Raw genomic sequence first — 18,631 nt, forward strand, 5'->3', positions numbered from 1 at the left:
TATGTCCCTTTCAGTATAGATTTGCTCTTATTTTTGGTGTCCAGGTTACATTTCACACATCTTTTCATGTAGCGTATCTAAAATGCAATCTTTTCTATCCACACATAGTTGAATGTGTCAACTTAGCTTTCATTCTTTCAAGCCTTGTTTACTATAACATCCTCCTCTGTGGCCTTGAGAAAAGCAATCTTACCCCTCTCTTATCTGTTCAGAAAGCAAAGGTTGTGCTGTCAGCCTGATGCTTTGATCGTATCGTTCCTTATTTTCAGGACAAGGTTTGTAGGTAGAAGTAATAGCTTGTGTTAGAGCAGCTGGTAGAATTGGAGAAACTAGCTGGGACTGTGTTCTTGGACCATGGCTGTACATTGAAGGACTTCTGCGTATCTGCATTTGTCTCTGATTCTCAGTATGTCAGATACCAAGTTCCTACTCTCTTTTATGGCTTGTCCTGGTTCAGCGTTTTTCTCTCATTGAGTGTGATGCTGTCATCTTATTCTGGTCAATCCTTGACGCCAGTTACTAAGAAATAAAGCGGCCTGTTGGGAAGCTTGCCCTCGGCACTGTGCCGCTGCAGTCACAGGGCTTTCGAGGGAGCTGGTGCACGTTGTGCTGGTTTGGAGAGCAGGGGCCCATATCTGTATCCAAAATAAAGCCTAGCTAGAGGCTTTACTCTGAATTGCATTTGTGTTTAGGGCACCTCTGGCTGCATGGATCACTTTGATGCTTTTCGGTCTCCTGGCACCTCAGTAAGAGTAAGTAGGTTTCACAAGGGAGTAGGTTAAAGTGAACTGAGAAATGTTTGCAAGATGCTGTACATCTGAAAGAGTAATACACAGTTAAATATTAACGTGAAGCTCTCATGAGGCTTCCACATGGTGAATAAACCACTGAATGATAAAAGCAAAAAGCAAATCCTTAGAACGCAGTAAGGATTGAGATTTGTAATAAATAAATAAATAAATTATAGCAGTGAGCAGAAAAAGATATGAAAAACTTTACAGGAAAAAACCCTAAATTCCTTTTAAGGGTTCTTCTGATCTTGGTCTAAATTACAAACCCTTGTTACGAGGTAGATCAAGTACAGTATGAGGTGGCTGATCTCCAAACTACCTTAAGATTAACTGTTACTCCTTATGAATCTGCATGTTCCCCAGCAGTTAGGTAGCGGAACGTTTCTGCTGCTTTTTATAAGGAGGGGGACAGAGTTCGCTTAGTGGCTGTGTTGGAAATTGCTGTCAGCAGCGCTGGAGCTTGGAAGCTTCTGGCCTCCCAGTCCTCGGGTACTTAAGGGATAGGAATGGATGCAGTGGTTTCTTAATGTTCTCGAATTATATGCCATCAAAAGGTCTGAAAATAGCAAAGCCTGGAGTTTGCACTGCTTTGCACAGAGCATTATATTTAGTGATAAGTGGCTGGGAGCTCGAGGCATACTTGAAGATGCAGTGCCAATTTTGGGGCTTGAATATTAAAGAAAAAAAAACCCTCTGAGGTTGGTAGTTATTTCCAATTCCTTATGCTGCACTAAGCTCCCGTGTAATTTTGAACACAAAGTACAAGAGCGGGCTTGATCTGCTTGCCAGGGACTGGCACAATAGCAGTGTTGTAGACGCTAGGTAAAGTATTTACAACTTCTTGTTGCTATCCTCGTATGCACTTTGTGACACTTGTTCCGCCTTTAACAGGGCTGCTGTGTTTTCAAATCAAACTCCATGTTTTGATATTTAGAGCTTGATTGCCAAGAGTTCAGTGGGAATTCTGCGAGTTGTTTTTACTTGTTTGGGGAATCGGCTCAGTTGAATTGTACTAGACAAATGCAAACAAATGGAGTCTTGAGGTTTAATTTTTTTTTTTTCCCCAGCTTTGCCCCCTCGCTCTCGCCAGAGAAAGGTGCCTTATTCTGTAAAGTCAGTTTGTGGGGTGCTTGCTGCCATGATCTAAATACCATGTGGGCTGCTTAAAAATGCATGAAGGAAAAGTGTTTCTTTGCTCAGCAGTGTATTTGGGCAGTTTTAGGCATATGCAACTGGGAGGCGTCTGCTCCTCAGCGTGAATAGTTGGGGTGACAGAGGATAGCAGGAGTGAAAACCTCCCAAGGAGGGGAACGGAAAAGTCTAGAGGATCTGTGAGATGCCTGAGCCCTTCCTGAAGGTTCATTGGGGCAGAAGTGAGGGAGTATCATTGCTGAGGTCTATATCCCAAGAAGGTCTGTCCTTGAAAGTAAAAAATGGTAGCTGGGCTGTCTCAGTAGCTCACCTCAGTGGCTGGAGTCAGTCAGTCTGCAGTTACGAAGGGCTTTTGACCCCTTGGCGGAGGGATCGAGTTGCATCCTTGGTGTAATGGATGGAGGAGCGCGTTTGCAAAGGCTGTAATTCCTTAATAAGGAGTGGGTGACCAACAGCGTTGTGGATCCATTGTAGTTTACCGCTTCCTCCAGGCTTCACCGCATTGAGATTACTTGCTGGTATATGGTATACCTGAACTCGCCGCAGGTGGCTGGATAGGAAAAATTGGAAACGGCGTAGTGGGGGAAAACGTGCAGAGCTGTGTTTGGTATCTTCTGTTTGTAGCAAATGAAGGAGTGGATTTCCTGAAAGATGTACGAGAATACAAAGCTGTGCAGTAATTAATGTCATGCAGCTAGACTTATACACACTGCATTGATCTTTTGACTCTCTCCTTTCGTTTTACTTTTCTCTGAAAATTAGAAGCACCAGCATCGTTTCTCCTGCCAGGACGTCCCCAGAGAACTTTCTGTAGAGAAGGGCAGTCTGTCTGCTCTGGCATGGCATCTTGGAGAGCAGCTCTTTTCATTTTTATGTTTTTTATTTGCTTCACTTTGCAAGCAAAACACTATGCACTCTTAAAAAGTGTAATTCTTTGATTTATTTGGGTTTTGTTTCTACGTTGTGATGTAACAAATCTTAATTTGCTGTGCAGTTCTAATGCAGTGAGTTAAATCTGTTGCCTATAGGACGATGATGTGCACAGCGTAGCAAATGTTCCAAGACGCTTTAAAACATTTGAAATTTGGTATCAGTTACGCTGGACACATGACCAAAAACTTCTTGTATATATGTATTTGTATCTATATCATATATAAATTATATGTTTTATAAAACGTGTGTATGTGTGTACATACATACAAGTTCCTCCTAGTAACTTTTCTGTATTCCTTGGCATAATTTGTGTATGAGTCAGTGTCTCTGTTTCCAGGGAAAAACAGACCAGTAGTTATAGGGAGAAAAATAACTGATTGCTCCACAGTCTGAAGAGCAGAAGGTTAGCGTGCAAGAGCCTGCAAGTGCTCAGAAGTACTTTAAACCTCTTCTGAAGTGATCTCCCTTCATCCTCTTTTTTTCCTGTATCAAAAACACAACTCAACCTTTTTTTCCCTATCTCCGTTCAGCAACTTCTTTCAGAGGCCTCCATGTCCCGCATTATCACAGCTGGACAAGGGGGTGCAGAACTCGAAACCCTTTTATCTTTTCTAACCTGAGGCTTGATGGCATTCAGGATGTCCCCTTGCGTTTGCTAATCCTAACAGATCCGTGCAACGTTACCAGCATCTCTGTTGGCTTGAACCGCGGCGGCTGTTCTGGGCTGGGAGGGCGCGCTGCAGAAAACGGCAGAATCCGCAAGGTCTGCAAATGGCTCTGGTCCCGTTTTGCAATGGTTGAAACATTTACCATCGCTCCAGATAGGCACGTAACTCGTGAAGGGATTTGGAGGCGAAACAAGCTTTTTCTTCTCCTTACTGATATGCAAGATAAGAATTGTAATATTGTCCTGAGAAATGTCAATGGGAAGAGTTTCCTTTTATGTTTTAGTAACAGTGTGTTGTTTTTGGAAGTCACTGTCTATGGGAAGGGAGGCACCTGCAGTTAATTTTATCTGTTCCTGTGTAAATACGGACCTCCTAACGTTCCCAACTCGCAGTTCAGTGGGGTCGTGGCATTATGTACTGTACTCTCTCTTATTTTATAAATAACACTTTAATTTTAGTGCTGATTGTAAAACCTTGAAGTTATTTGGCACTTGCTCTTTTCCCAAGTTGGTGCTCAGTCCTGAGACTCCATGTGTGAATAAAAGCGTTTGAGTTGACATGTTTCGGAGATTTGTTCCTTGGGCATCTCTGGCATTGGGCAACCGGAAAGAATAAATGCGAAGCAGTTGAGTGCTGGATAACTGACATGAAGTTTACTCAAACATATTTTAATGTTTCCTGAATTTCACTTGATAACTACAGCCCAGTGTCAGGCAGCTGTCTGTGCTGGCTGGCAGTTGTCTGCAGAAGCCCGTTAACCTTGTGTTTTGTGTTCTGTTCTAGGCTGTTCTTATTTCTCTACCTGTCCAGTAGATTCTGGGGGGTCTAGGAGACCTAGAGCACCATTTTCTGGTTCTAGTCAACTCTTCACAATCTGCTGGGCCCCTATGGTCCTCTTCTTCCCCAGTATATTCTACTTCAGTTTTTGCTAACACATCCCTGGGAGCAGTTTGCCCTGTGCAGTCGAAGAATTGTCGCTGGTAGAGTTCAGATTTCTGCTTCTCTGGTCCTGGTGACACACAGAAATAACTGAAGGATATAAGCTGCAGGGCAGGGTGGTTGGCAGCATACTGCTTTTCCGACAGCTGCCCTCCAAGAACCCCCTGTGAACCCGCTCCCCAGATCTCGTACTTACTCTCATCTTTACACACGTGCATGCACACACACGTACGTATGTATATCTTAAATAGTTTCTTTCAACCTTGTGATGTATTTATGCACTTAGTTTAGGTGCATATGTGTATAACATGGTTTAAGTCATAATTTTGTAAGGATGCAAGATCCGTGTGGATTTTGGTGAAAGTGACACTGTTTAGCGTTTCTAGAAGTTCAGGAAATGCGCAGAGTCTGCAGTGCTAAAATAAGGTCACAGGTTGCGACACCGACGCATAGGAGTTACTGCCTTGGGCAGTTGGTCCGTAGTTTTCCTTTGTTCTTTTTGGTTTGTTTTTTTGTGTAGAACCACAAGAACACTTTTCTGCTGAGCTCAATATTGCTAATATACAGTTAGGAAATTAAGTTACAGTTCCCACTGCAACTATAACTCAACTATGATTTATATACGTGTGTGTGTGTGAGAGAGAACATTCTTGAATAAATATATATGACAGAAATTACTACCATGTACAGTAAGAGGAAAAAACGCAGGGAAATGACGAGCTCTACGATACTGTTTCTGTGGGACACTGGTTTTGAATTATGCACGTGTGCATATCATATAACATTACGCTAACCGAAGCTCTGGCATTGAATTATACATATCACAGCCAAAATAAGCCATTTTAAGCCGTGTCAATGCTGGATTCATCCTTGTTTCCTCCTACGTTTTTCTTCCAGTTATAGATATGCCTCGGGAGTTAAAGCTCGGCACGAGAAAACCTTGCAATAACTTGTTGAATTGCATTAGCCTTGTGAGTTTTACAGCAGCTTTGTTGGCGAATGATGCAAACTAACGTGTAAGTGGCTGGGTTGCATCGCCCTGTCTTGCGCGGCCGGCAAGGGGTTAAGCCGTGTTTGCTTTGTGCAGATAGCCCGAGTGGTTGGATGCCTCCCTGCACAGGCAGCAAATGCATTGGCTAAGGTTGAGGGCGGTTCTCCTGTCGCAGTTGTTTCCTGTCCTGGATTTTGGGGGAACTGGAGTCTTTCATTTCTCTTAATTGCCTTGTTTATAGTCGAAACCCATTTTGTATCATTCGAGAAAACGGACCTGGCAGTGCAAGGAAGGTTCCTGCTCGCCGCCCTCCCGCGTGGCGGCCGGAGAGGAGCTGCTTGCCCAGACCGCGGCCGGTGGCCCTGGCCAGCCGGGAGCCCCGCGGGGCTTGTGCGCTGGCCCTGCTGACCCAGAGTCATATGGAGCAGGGCTTGTGATTGCGAGGTAGAAAAATCCTATCGGTTTATGGCCTGAGCAGTCTCAAAGCCATGCAGGAGTGTCTGTCTCGGTACAGGATACAATGCCATTTCTTGAGCTGCATGCATGTGGCTTAGAATTTCTTCTTAATAAAATATATACCTTTTACTCTACCTGAACTATTGCCTATCTGAATAAGCTGCTCAGCTGACCCAGGGGATAGCTATTTAAATCAATCCAGTGGTAGAGGATCCCGAAAGAAAAGCAAAATCTACCTTTTTGACCTTTTAGCAGAAAGCAAGAAATAAAACCTAACACAAATGTTTTTCATAATAGTCAGTCAGAGAGATTCAGGCAAACTAGATGCATTAGCTACACAGCTTAATTGACTTGCCTGTTAAATATGGATCTTCTGGCTATCTGTGTTGGCTCGGGAGTATTTTACAGTGTCAGTGTATTTTGTTTTCACCTGAAGCACGAGAAGGAGCGAAGTGACGGGAGTGATCCATAGAGGTAGAAATTCCTTTGCGCTGACTCTGCTGCCGTCTGTCCCCCCAGCTGGGCCTCAGCAGCACGAAGAAATGTCCGTTTGAATCCATAATCAGAAAGGTTTGTAAAACGCATTGTTTCCCAAGTCTTTGGAGCCACGCTAGCTAGCTAGTTAAATATTTATTCACCCCTAGAACAACAGGTTTGAACCTCTGTGTCAGCTCCGTTTCTGCCCCGTCCAGGGCAGGTTAGCCGAGCGTTGTGCGGTTTGTCGTCGCTGGGGTCGGGATTTCGGAAGCCCAGTTCTTGGGGATCTGACGAAAAGGTTTATGTAACTGTGATGAAGAACTCTGCTCTGGTGCCAGTGCTGAAGCCTTGTTTCGTGCAGCAGCTTTCCCGATAGGGCACGGTGGCTTCTGCCCCAAAAATAGTTGTTTCGTTGCCTCTGTTTACTGAGGAGTTCAGAAGTTTCCTTTCAATTTTTCTCTTTTCTGTGAGGAAGTGAAGATAGTTGACCCCCTTCCCCACTGAGGGAGGGAGGGTGGGCTCAGCACCACGTTCTTCAAAATCTCACGTTCCCGTGACGTTAAGCAGAGGCCGCGCGATGCCTCCCGAGGCCGCGTGCTCGGTTTGGGCTGAACCCTGCTGCCGCTCCCAGCAGCGCGAGCTCCTCGCGAAGAGGTGAATCTCCACGAGTCACTGTCAGCTGTTAGAGTCCACAAACCTAGATGAGAAAGCGCTGATGAGATGGACCTGGCCAGCATAATCCTAGTCTGTGTTGTCCTATGGCAAAGGGTAATGTTGGGGGGGAAGGAGAGGAGGGAAAAAGGAACAGCTGTCTGACCCATCCAGACCTGGATCTTGCAGTAGGCTTTATCCAAAGCAGTAGGGAAGATTTGCTGGAGAGGTTTCTACACCATTTTCAGGTGCTAATTTTAAAAAGTGAAATACTTTCTAGCATGCATACTTCGATGATGTCTAGCTGACATCTATTCAGGATCCTCTGTGACTTAAATTTATACAAAACAGTGACTGACAATTTCTGATCTTGAGTGCTTAATGAAAAAAAATTGTTGCCTTGGCTACTTCGCTTCTTCAAGCTGTCTTAGAGTCATGAAAAGCTGTTAAAATTGTTCCTAACGTCTGCCTTTCTCCTGTTCAAAAATAGTTTAATTATATCTTCTAAAAACCTTTAGAGATGAGAATTTAAACAGTTTCTGCCCTGTGAATATTTGCAGCTGCGTTTAAAATGTGTAAAGAAGCATAGGACTTTGGAGATCAGTTTCCATCACAAATAAAAAACATTGTGTGGCATAAGGTAAACTACGTGTCGTGTGTATCTGTTTTGCATGTGGACCAACTTTGCACAATTGCCCGTCTGATGCGCTGCCTCCTAGAGAAACAAATAATGTCTTTTGACTTTCTTAAACTTTCTAGCCCCTAAGTATGGGACGTATCTGGGAAGCATCCTTTTGCCTTCTACGCTGCAGCGAGGGCTGATGACGAGCGCTGCAGTTTGCACGGCCACCGCTCATCCTCCTGCTTGCGAAAAGCTTTTCTGCATGTTTGCCGTAGGAATCCACTTCCCAAGTGGATACTGTCCCCTCTCCAGAGAGGCGTTGAGTCCGGCAAGCGTGGAAGCCCGCGCAGGACACCGGTGTATCAGTGCTCCCTGGGGAGGAAGGGTGACCGCAGGGCAGATGCGGGAGAAACAGCCCAGACAGGTTTTTTCCCCATAAACCTAGACATGTTAGACTAGAATTAGTAAGTCTGATAGTGTTTTGGACTACATTCTGGAATCTTCTGTCTGCGTTTTGTTGTTGCCAATATTTCTAATGAATGGCTGGTTTAGTTTTTTTTCTCGTGCTTGCCAGAGCAGTTCAGTTAGTACCAGTCCCAGGTTGTTTACTTGCTTTTTAGGCACAGCTTTTCTTGATGTACTGTATTGCTAAATTTAATTACGAGTTTGCGTTAACCCCTTGCCATGACGTCTGTTGCTGGACTGCGTGCTCTGTCTGTGGCCTGGTAAAGAAAGTTTAACCATGTTTTTAAACAAGCTTCTCAGTTTGTACTTAGTCCAATACAAGGTATCACCTGCAAGTTGTTTCTCTTTGCCTGCTGCCTTTCCGCGAGTTACCGTTTCTACATGACAGGTTCGTAAATAAGAGCTATTGCTATAAAAGGGCAAAAGCTTTGCCACCATAAAAGCAAATGAATTCTGTAATCCGCTCCCGCGTTTCATGTTAATGGATGAATCTTGGGTGATGGATAGAGAAAATATCTGCACTGAATGATTGACATTGAAGAAATCGGATATTTACGAGATTAAATGAACCTAATGATAGAATTTCAACTTTAGCCGTTTTGTGTTTGTTCAAAGGATTTATCGGGCTGGAACAAACCAGAGATTGCTCATTTTTACTATCCCGTCTGCTGCAGCTACTGCTGCTTATTCCAAGAATGGCATTAACTGCTTTAACACACTTAATTCTGCAATCCTTTAGCGAGGGGGGAGGTTCTTCCTAACCGCAGCTGGTGATTTGATCATAAAAACATTGGTGGCATGTTGTACTATGGAACCTACATACTGTTCATTTAGTTGAATAAAACTAGACCACATTCCAGTATTGGTCTGACCGAGCAACTTAGCCAAAAGTTAAAAATAACGTTCCAGCCCCTGAACATTGGTGTGTCTGGAACTTCCCCAAATAAAGCCCCTTCTGCTTCAACACTGAATATCCCCAAAAGTGAACTGCTTGTGCCAAGTGTTGTGATTCAGATTTGCCCCCCCCCTTTTTTTTTTTAGGAGTGGGGGGGGTGCCTATGAATACATAAATATATATATATTTTTTCTTTTACTGTATCTGCATTGTTTTTGCAGCCCCCACCCCAAAGGTTTGCGGAGCAGATCCTTTTACATTTAAAAGAGTTCAGTCTTGTACTGTTCATGTCATTTAACATTGTCCAAGATCATATGAAAACCTTGGACTTGTCCAGCCTTCATGCAGTTGACAGGCACGGTTTAGGTCTTGTCAGTGCTCCAGAGTGGAGACCTCAGGACGCTGACTTTGGCTGTACAATTAGCAGACGCGAGTGTGCCACGTTCTGCCCCGAGTGTATTGATGTACGCACAGTGCAGGTTATAGCCTTCCTTTTGTTGTCACGTCACCATCCATAGGGTTTTGGTTTTGACCTTGACCCTTCTGTTTTTGAAACTGGCCCCCATGGGAACCATGGGGCAAGCCATGACCTGGAACTGCCAAGAGGTGGGACAGTGCTACTCCGCTGAAATGTGGTCTAGATGGTCATTTGCAGTGGAAATTATAAACCTTAATTTGTGGCAACATCTTATGTTGCTGCCTCTTTATTTTTTTTTCTGGTACTGAGTACTTGCAAGAATTGTCGTGAGAGCCCTGCAGTCTGGCATAGATTTAATGGAGGTGGAAAGGGGAATACATATGCACTTACTGTTCTGACCCAGGAGGTCTGTGTCACACTGCTTTTAAAATACTGACTTGTGGGAAGACTCTGGGGTGGCAAAGCCTCTATTAGGAGAAAGGAGAGATGGACAAAAGCACCTGATTAGACCTCTGTCATGTCCAAGGTAGATTTCTTTCTAGCCCATGTATCCACCATGGACTGAAAGCTTGTGAAATTGAGACAGCTGCTGTTAATTCAGTATAAAGTTACTTGGTCCAGCCAGCACAGATGATGAGAGCTTACCTGTCTGCCGCTTTGGAGAGCGTGCTCAGGCAGGTCAACAGACGTAGCTCAGATCAGGGCCAGATTCTCCCCCCCCAGAGAAATTCTCTCTTTTTAGGTGAGAAGAAGGTGCTATTGCGATTTGCTTCTTGGTGATTCACAGCTGTAGTCCAAGGGTTGCGTGCTACCATACCATTAAATCTAGTCCCATGCCACCTTCCCTTGTTCTCACGTTCTTTCTCCTATTTAAATGACCTGCTGCATCAAAGCTGTGCTTGGCTTTTTTGGCTTATTCTTCTAGTGGTGTCTTCGGCTTTATTATATCCTTTCTGCGCTGAAGTTTCTGTGGCGTGTTCTGGATGAAGCAGTTGGGTTTAATTTGTTCAGACTCATTTGAACAGTAAGTCTGAGTGTGAAGGTGCTGAGCAAATAGTAAGTAAAGAGGCAGAAATGTGCTTCCTTTGAGTTCTCCTCACTTTGCTCACCGTCTCCTGCAGCTCCTCGCTCAGCGTTAGTCGTGGTGTTTGCTTTGAGCTATGCTGCAGCTTGGTTTCTATTTCAAAGCCCAAACCGCTCATTAGAAGTATTGTGAGGCGCTAAGTAATGGATAATTAAAAAGTAAACCATAAAAACCTCAAGCAATAATTCTTGTGGGTGCCCTTCTTCTTGGACTTCCTCGGGAGAAGCCCTGAAGTACTTGTATTGGGTGCCAGGGCAGCAGGCTTCCCCCAGGGAAACCGGTGACAGGTTGATATATGGGCAGGGAGCAGATTCTGATAAAGCTGAAGGGTATGTAAGAGTAGGGTTGGACGTGTGTTATTTGCAGCATTAGTGTGGGGAATTTTAGTTTCTTAAACTAGGAAACTAGGATCTTCTGGCTGAAACTGGTTATCCCAGGCTTGAAGGCTGTCACTGTGCAAGCCTCTTGTCACTCGTTCCGGGCTTCAGGTGTAACGTGCCAGTCGGAGCACTCCTGGGAGCCTCGCAGTGCTGGGAGTGCAGAAGAAGAGAACTCAGTTCTCTCTTTTTTTTTTTTTTTTTTTTTTTTTTTTTGGAGGCAAGTACCCCAAATAATCTGCTTAACTGAAATTTCAAGTGAATAAGTGAATGGCAGCAGACTCTGCACTGTGACAGCGTGATAAAAAATTTGGAATTTGAGAAGTGGAGGTGAGGCAGAGCTCTGCGCTTTGTGGACGTCCCTGTGGAAAGAAGGGTGCAAAGCTGAGCAGGACAAAGTGTGGTTGCTAGTAAGCCCTCGTGGTCACGTATCGTCAGGCTGTGCTGTGACATTCAGTTGCTTTTTGTCTTTTCTCTTTGCAGTTTGTCCACCTGCCTGCAAGTCGCAAGGCTGCACCTCTGATGGGCAGTGCTGTCATAGCGAATGTCTTGGGGACTGCACGGAGCCAAACAACCCTGAGAAATGCGTGGCTTGCCGCAACTTTTACCTTGATGGCAAATGTGTGGATACCTGCCCACCTGATTACTATCACTTTGAGGGGTGGCGCTGCGTGACTTTCAGCTTCTGCCAGGAACTACACAACAAATGCAAAAATGCCAGGGAGTCAGGGTGTCACGTTATCCACAATAACGAATGTGTTCATGAATGCCCATCAGGGTACATCATGAATTCCAGCAAGTAAGTGCAAGTGTCTGCAACTAAACAAACTGTGCTGTAGTTTGGGTATTGCTCAGGAGCTTTGTGCATCTCTCGCTTGGGTAGAGATTGTATTCTGGGTCAAGACTGAGAAAAGTTTCAAGTGTTAGAGCGTCTGTGATAATTGTCTGATGTAATTGGATTTGACTGGCAAACTAATACCTTGTTAGTTTAAGCCGTTAGAAGCAGACACATTTACCTATCATGTGTCAATAGCTTATTCTTCCTCTGCTTCGCTTGGCTTCCCTTCTTCCCTCTCAAGTTAGAAAAGTGGGAAAGGGAGGTTGAGAGAGAGGGCAAGAAAGGAGTGTTATCAAGTCAGAAGGCCCTCCCTGTACTTGAGTGGGATGAGGGAGATGAGGAATGGAGAGGCCTTTAGTAGCCTTGCTTTGCTTCCCTTTCCTTCCCTTCCAAAGCAGACCTCGGACTAGAAGGCCTTCATATTAAGCAGAATAGGAAAAAGTTGAGCCTAATGAAGAGAGTTGTATAATGCAGACTATGCAGTGTATTTTGAGTGGCTCATTCTCAGAATTTCTGTCCCTCATCCCTCCAATTGTTTTCGTTGAGCAGGTTCAAGCTGTGCCAGGCATAAACGGACAATATAACAAACAACTGTAGCATGACTCAAGGCAGGGAACAGCCATTCTGACTATTCCCACGTTTTTTTTCAGCAAATGAATTAAATAATTTTTGCTGCTGAGCTGTTTATCACTAAAAACTTCACTGTTTATCCCACAATAACATTATATATAGTGATGAGTCAGATTTCCTTTGAATATTGGTAGCTTTTGTGCTCACATGTATTTGCCCCGATAGAATAAAAAGTCCTGCTAGAGCAAATTCCCTGAAACTGTTGTTTCCTGTTTTGCATTTCAAAAGGATGAACCAGCAGCCCCCAAAGTAGGTATGTTGTTTGTATAACAGCAGCCATCTCCTCTCTCTTATGCTTGCTCCAGTTTGCTGTCAGTTGGACCTCACAACACTACTCTCTGCTTTTCCTAGAGCAGATAAAGCCCTTTTTTTTTTTTTCTTCTTTTTTTTTTCTCTCTGAACTAGTTGGAAGTACATTCTTGTGGTGTTATGACCAGGGCAAGCAATCGTTTTACTGCCATTTAAGAAGTATTTCCCCAGAGCACAAAGCACATGCTTGCTTGCCTTTTTAAAGCAACTTTATGTGCAGTCCTTAATCAGAGGATTCCCAGATGAATGCCCTGCCCTCTGCTCATCAACTACACATTTAACCCTCTTAGGATGGGGACTGGACCCGGGTTCCTTAATCTTGAAGCCCCTGATACGTATAGCACTGAACAGTAGCATGGTGGATCAACTACCCCTAATAGCCGAAGTTGCTTTGTTCTGGTTCCTCTTACGTAGGAATGGACAGAATGGCGAGGAGAAATTGTTTCATCTCATAATGACCTGTAGTTCAGACTGGAAATTGAAATGTCGAAACAATTTTAAGAATAATTAGCAGTTATTTGGGGTTCCTAAGAGCCACGTGCTGTGCACGGCAAGTGAATCCCTTGGCTCCTTGTCAGAACAGTGTCCCTTTGAGCTGATTTCTCTGCTTTTGAGAATTGCTGGGATTGCTCCGGATGATATTCTGCAAAAGCATCACTCTTACGTTCTTGACTTTCTTGTTTTTCAGCTTGCACTGTACTCCCTGTGCAGGGCCCTGCCCAAAGGTTTGCGACTATGGGAAAGAGAAGACTATTGATTCAGTGACATCTGCCCAGGAGCTCCGTGGCTGCACAGTTGTTAATGGAAGCTTAGTTATAAATATCCGTGGAGGAAGTAAGTTCTGGATGAGTAAGGAGGTAGAGGGCACTGGATGTCAGATCAGAGAATATGACACTCTCTATGAGCTGAGGGATTTCTCTCTTGCTTTGATCATCAGAATCTTAGAGTGATTCTGGAAAAAATAACAGCAAAGCAAAGGCTCTTGTGATGTTCATTAGGGTTTTTTTTACCTTTTTTTTTTTTTAATGCCATTTGGATAGGTAGAGAAGTTCTATTTAATCTGTTTGGGCTTTGATATCAGTGTTTCTCTCTGTGATATCAGAAAGCTAAAACCAATGTTTTCTTCTCCATAGATAACATAGCAGCTGAGCTAGAAGCAAATCTTGGCTTGATTGAAGAAATCTCAGGTTACCTAAAAATTCGCCGGTCCTATGCCTTGGTTTCTCTTTCTTTTTTTCGTAAACTACACCTGATTAGAGGAGAAACATTAGAAGCTGGGTGAGTTTAAACATTAGAAGCTGGGTGAGTTTCTTCAAAAGATAATTTAGTGCTTTGAAGTGTGAGGAGTGCCAGTGCTATCTGGGTGACTTGTATTGGTAAACAATTCCTAAGTTATTTTTAAATGTTCTTCTGCCCATGGCTTGTAGCCTATTGGCGAAGATAGTTTGTATTTGTTTTTCCATAGTGTCTGGATCAGTGTATGAGAACAAAAAAGTGAGATTTCTAATCCACTCTTCCTAATCCACATTGTCATTCTCTGCTTTCAGGAATTACTCTTTTTATGCCTTGGATAACCAGAATCTTCGCCAGCTTTGGGACTGGAGTAAGCACAACCTTACTATTGCACGAGGCAAACTCTTCTTCCATTATAATCCCAAACTGTGTTTATCAGAAATCCACAAGATGGAGGAGATCTCTGGGACTAAGGGGCGTCAGGAAAGGAATGACATAGCCCTGAAGACAAATGGTGACCAAGCCTCATGTAAGAAAGTTTCCGAATGCTGTGAGACTTTGCATCGCTCTCCTTTCCCTCTGTCTTTGCTAACCTTATATTCTTATTCCTCTCCGCCTAGCCTGTGAATTTTTTCAGGGGCTGTCCTCGTATCCTTTTGGCAAAGCCGCAGACACATGACTTGCCACTTGCTTGTACACTGCAGTGACATTGTCCATGTGCCATGAGTAAAAGAACTTAGGGGTTCCACATCTGGCCAGGAACTTTCCTTGCCAACTTCACTCTTCAGAATTTTTCTCTTTGCGTGCTCAGCTGTGAGTTTTCAGGGTTGAGTGTATTGTTGTCTTTCAGAAGATTTTAGCACAATATAGCCTCAGTCCGGATTGGGTTTTTGTGTTACTGCTGAGTACCTGATTAATAATCATAATCTTTTAGCCTGTCATGAGGGGACAGTATGCATTCAGAACAAACGTAGCAGAGGAACAGCATTTTCACCTATCTCTGGAGCCATCTGAGAGAGTTGCTATGACAACAGTTGGAGACATTTTCCCTACAATTTTTGTTATGCTTTTCAGGGGTTTTTAAGCTAGCAGTTTCCTTCAACAGCAGCAATAAGGTGATGCCTGTGTCAGCATGGCTAAGGAGAAAACCAGCAGTGTTGCTTCCAGCATTCTCTCACTGGAGTCCTACCACTCAGTGTAGTTTTGCAGACGCTTATTTTGGTAGCAATACTACCATAAGCATATCCCTTCTGCGCCCCCAACCCTGCTGCTTTTCCCTGTTCCGTGCTGCACGATGATCCCCTTTCCCTGTTTAACAGTGCTGCTTAAACAGCCCCTTCCCCTATTCTGCCCCTGCTGTTGTGCTAGTGCAGCTGTTTGTGAACAGACTTCAAAAAGGCAGATCTTTCAGCTGGATCAGTTTCCTGATCTGGTTTGACACATGCAGCCGTGCCAGCAGTGGGGTGAGGGGAGCATAATCACTGCCTACCTAAAACTGGCCATGCCATTGAAAAGCACACGTAGAACTACAGCCTCAGGGTCGTCCCAGCTCTAGCTGGGGCAGAGTGAAGGGGGCACAAGGGATCGACTTTCTGTAGAGGTCATCTCCTCCCATGAGACACTGATGAGCTCTTCCCACGTCTGGGGATGAGACAGGATTCGGGGTTCAAGACGTGCTCCATCACGTGGTTGTGCGCAGCTCCCGGGCTGGCTCGTTGCTTTGCTTTAAAAGCAGCCGGAGGAGACGGCTGCGTTTCTCTTTGCCAGCTTTAACTCCGCTCTGCTGCGCTGTTCTCCTCGCCTCCCCCTGGAAGACCACATGTTGCCAATGTGTTTGGCTTTTTGTTTGTTTTTGTGTTTCAAGTCTAGTTTTCATGTTGGCAGCATCCTGTTTATAAAAAAGCCCTTGTTTGTTCTGGATGTGGTGCCAGTGAAATGAATGTTCTTTCTCCCTCGTGCAGCTACTGCAAGAATGGCAAATCCACTCAGAGCTACGCAGCTTGTCGTTCTCTGGCTGCTTGGACGTACCATATCCTAATGCTTCCCCTGAGTCTCGAAACTCCACCCTCCTGCAGCTATTTGTTGTCTTTCCCTCCTGTTTGCAAAGGGACCGTGCTGCTCCCAGGCAAGGCTGGGAATTCGCTCCCTTTGAAGAGAGAGGCTACATAAGCTATGCAAACCATTTTGCTGGGTTCATCTATGCAGATCGTCATGAATTATTTTAAAATATGCTACCTTTAGATTTCCAACTAACTAGAATTTAGTTGAAATCTTCTGCAGGATCATTTTCATAAAATCATAGAATAACTTAAGTGGGCAGTAACCTGTGGAGATTGTCTATTCCAAACCCTGGCTCAAAGCACAGATAGCATCAAAGACAAGGTTTTAATGAGCAGCTCTTCTCAATGCCAAGATTCCTCGTGTTCATCTGTGGAAAACAGAAAATTCTAAATTAATTAGAAATAGAAAATGTTACTTTTAACATCAACAAAATCATTGTCACTTCTCTTTTGCTATAGGTGAAAATGAATTGCTGAAATTTTCTTCTATTAGAACATCTCATGACAAGATCCTATTGAAGTGGGAGCCATACTGGCCTCCTGATTTCCGTGATCTCCTGGGATTTATGCTTTTTTACAAAGAAGCGTAAGTGGAAGCTTAAGGAGAGGGTACCTCCAGTGACCCACAGTTGGGGTACAAAATAGCAGCCATGATGGGCTTCCACAGATGACGCTTGGCATGAAAGAGTAGTATTAAACCTGCTGTGGATACAGCTATTTAGTCTCTGTGACTTTCTGGCTCTTTCACTTAAGTAACCAGTGTTACCTGTTTATATAAGTGCTAATTAAAATCTCCAACTTAACTGAGTTGTGTACAGTCGATATTCTTCATTTAAGAGCAATCCAACCTTAGCTGTTCAACTGTTCTGAGCCTCCATACCGTGGAGGTGGAATTTCTCATCTCCCCATTATCTCCATGGGATGATGAGATATTTATTCCCTTTCAGATGGGAACCATTCTGTAATAGTCGAGGTTACCAAACTGATTTTCATCAGTTCAGTTTTTCGAGCTGAAAATAATGAGCTTGGATTTAGCTCTCTGGATTGTCTGTGGAACAGCTCCTGATCACTATAGCGTTAGGAGACTGGGTCGCAAAACTCCCTATGCGGAATCCATGTAGTGTTCCTAAAAACCTGAAATTAGGATTCTGTTAATTTGAGACTTTTTTTTTCCCTCCAAGTCCCTACCAAAATGTGACAGAGTTTGATGGCCAAGATGCTTGTGGGTCAAACAGCTGGACAGTTGTGGATGTTGATCCTCCTCCACGGTCAAATGAACCCAAAGCCCAGGCCCAGCCAGGCTGGCTTCTGAGGGGCTTGAAACCATGGACGCAGTACGCTGTGTTTGTTAAAACGCTGGTCACCTTCTCAGATGAACGAAGGACATATGGTGCAAAGAGTGAAATTATCTACGTCCAGACCAACGCTACTGGTCAGTATCATTAACTTCATGTTGCTTTGCAAATAGAGAAATAGACCGAAGTCACCTTTTGACTGGTAGTCATGATAGCTCCATGTCCGTGGGACTTTCCACTGACATTGCTGCTTTAATTTCATAGGAACATAAAGCAAATAGTACCTCTCCCCATTCAGGGAAATACATTCTTCTAATAGGCGCTTCTCTCCTTGTATTTGGGTGTATGTAAGAGGAGAGCTGGCATGCACGCTGGTGTAACCTGCTGCAGGTTTACTGAGTGTCAGTGTGTCTACCTTGGAGAACACTTTATTCCTATGGAAAAGGAAACTTCCCTGTGCTTGTCTCATGTTCTGTCCAGGCCTCACAGAACAGTGGAAATGACCTGTATCTCTTTTTCCCCCCCGCAGTACCTTCAGTCCCGTTAGATCCGATATCTGTTTCCAATTCTTCATCCCAAATCATTTTGAAATGGAAGCCCCCCTCCGAGCCCAATGGAAACATCACACACTACCTGGTGTTCTGGCAGCAGCAGGCAGAAGATAGCGAGCTTTATGAACTGGATTACTGCTTAAAGGGTGAGCGTGCACTTCTCTGTGCTCGGCTTTCAAGCTTTCCAAATGGTGGGGGTATCTCGGCGTTGTCCGTGGACATTTTTCACACACCTCTGAGGTGATTTGAATGTCTAATTTTGCTGTTCTCAAGACTGTTATTCAACAAACAGGCTGTGATGCAGCTGTGTTCTGCTACTGTTCAGTTACATTGTGCTTTAGTCACTTCTGCCAGGTCATGTACAAAAGCTCTCCAAAAACCATTTTTTATACAATGTAATCAGCTATTTTATCCTTTGGGGATCTCCCATCTGCACTCATTCCTTTTAAACATGAGTAACAAGTATAAAAACAGTTATGGAGCTAATAAGATAAAATATTACGGTGCTTCTGGAGATCAGTGGTGAGGTTAATTTTTGAAGTCATCCTGTGCCTTTTGTTTTCTGAAAGCTTTCAGGATTAGGAGTTTCACTGAGGGCTTACAGAGCAGCAAGTGAGGTTCTGGGTTTTCTGCACTGAGATGAACTGGGCTGGAATTCTGTTTGGCTACAGCAACATCTGAGCTTTCTTTCAGAACTAGCATAGATTTTAATCAAACACTTGTCATAAAAAGGAGAAAACTGCTAGAAATTGGATGTGAGAGTTCAGGATGCTCTAATGTGCTATGACTCCAGCAT

The 18,631-nt window shown here is 44.0% G+C and overlaps 1 protein-coding gene across 1 annotated transcript in view; it reads left to right on the forward strand.

Annotated features, from left to right (window-relative positions):
* INSR (insulin receptor) overlaps positions 1 to 18,631 on the forward strand; it is a 58,007-nt gene that overhangs the window by 22,511 nt on the left and 16,865 nt on the right. Inside the window, exons 3-9 of the mRNA XM_068920429.1 lie at positions 11,403 to 11,718; positions 13,385 to 13,530; positions 13,830 to 13,974; positions 14,244 to 14,458; positions 16,449 to 16,575; positions 17,171 to 17,421; positions 17,814 to 17,981. Coding sequence (XP_068776530.1) covers positions 11,403 to 11,718; positions 13,385 to 13,530; positions 13,830 to 13,974; positions 14,244 to 14,458; positions 16,449 to 16,575; positions 17,171 to 17,421; positions 17,814 to 17,981 — 1,368 coding nt within the window. The remainder of the gene's footprint in view (positions 1 to 11,402; positions 11,719 to 13,384; positions 13,531 to 13,829; positions 13,975 to 14,243; positions 14,459 to 16,448; positions 16,576 to 17,170; positions 17,422 to 17,813; positions 17,982 to 18,631) is intronic.

This window comes from Struthio camelus, chromosome 26 (assembly GCF_040807025.1).
Source record: "Struthio camelus isolate bStrCam1 chromosome 26, bStrCam1.hap1, whole genome shotgun sequence".
Taxonomy (NCBI): Eukaryota; Metazoa; Chordata; class Aves; order Struthioniformes; family Struthionidae; genus Struthio; species Struthio camelus.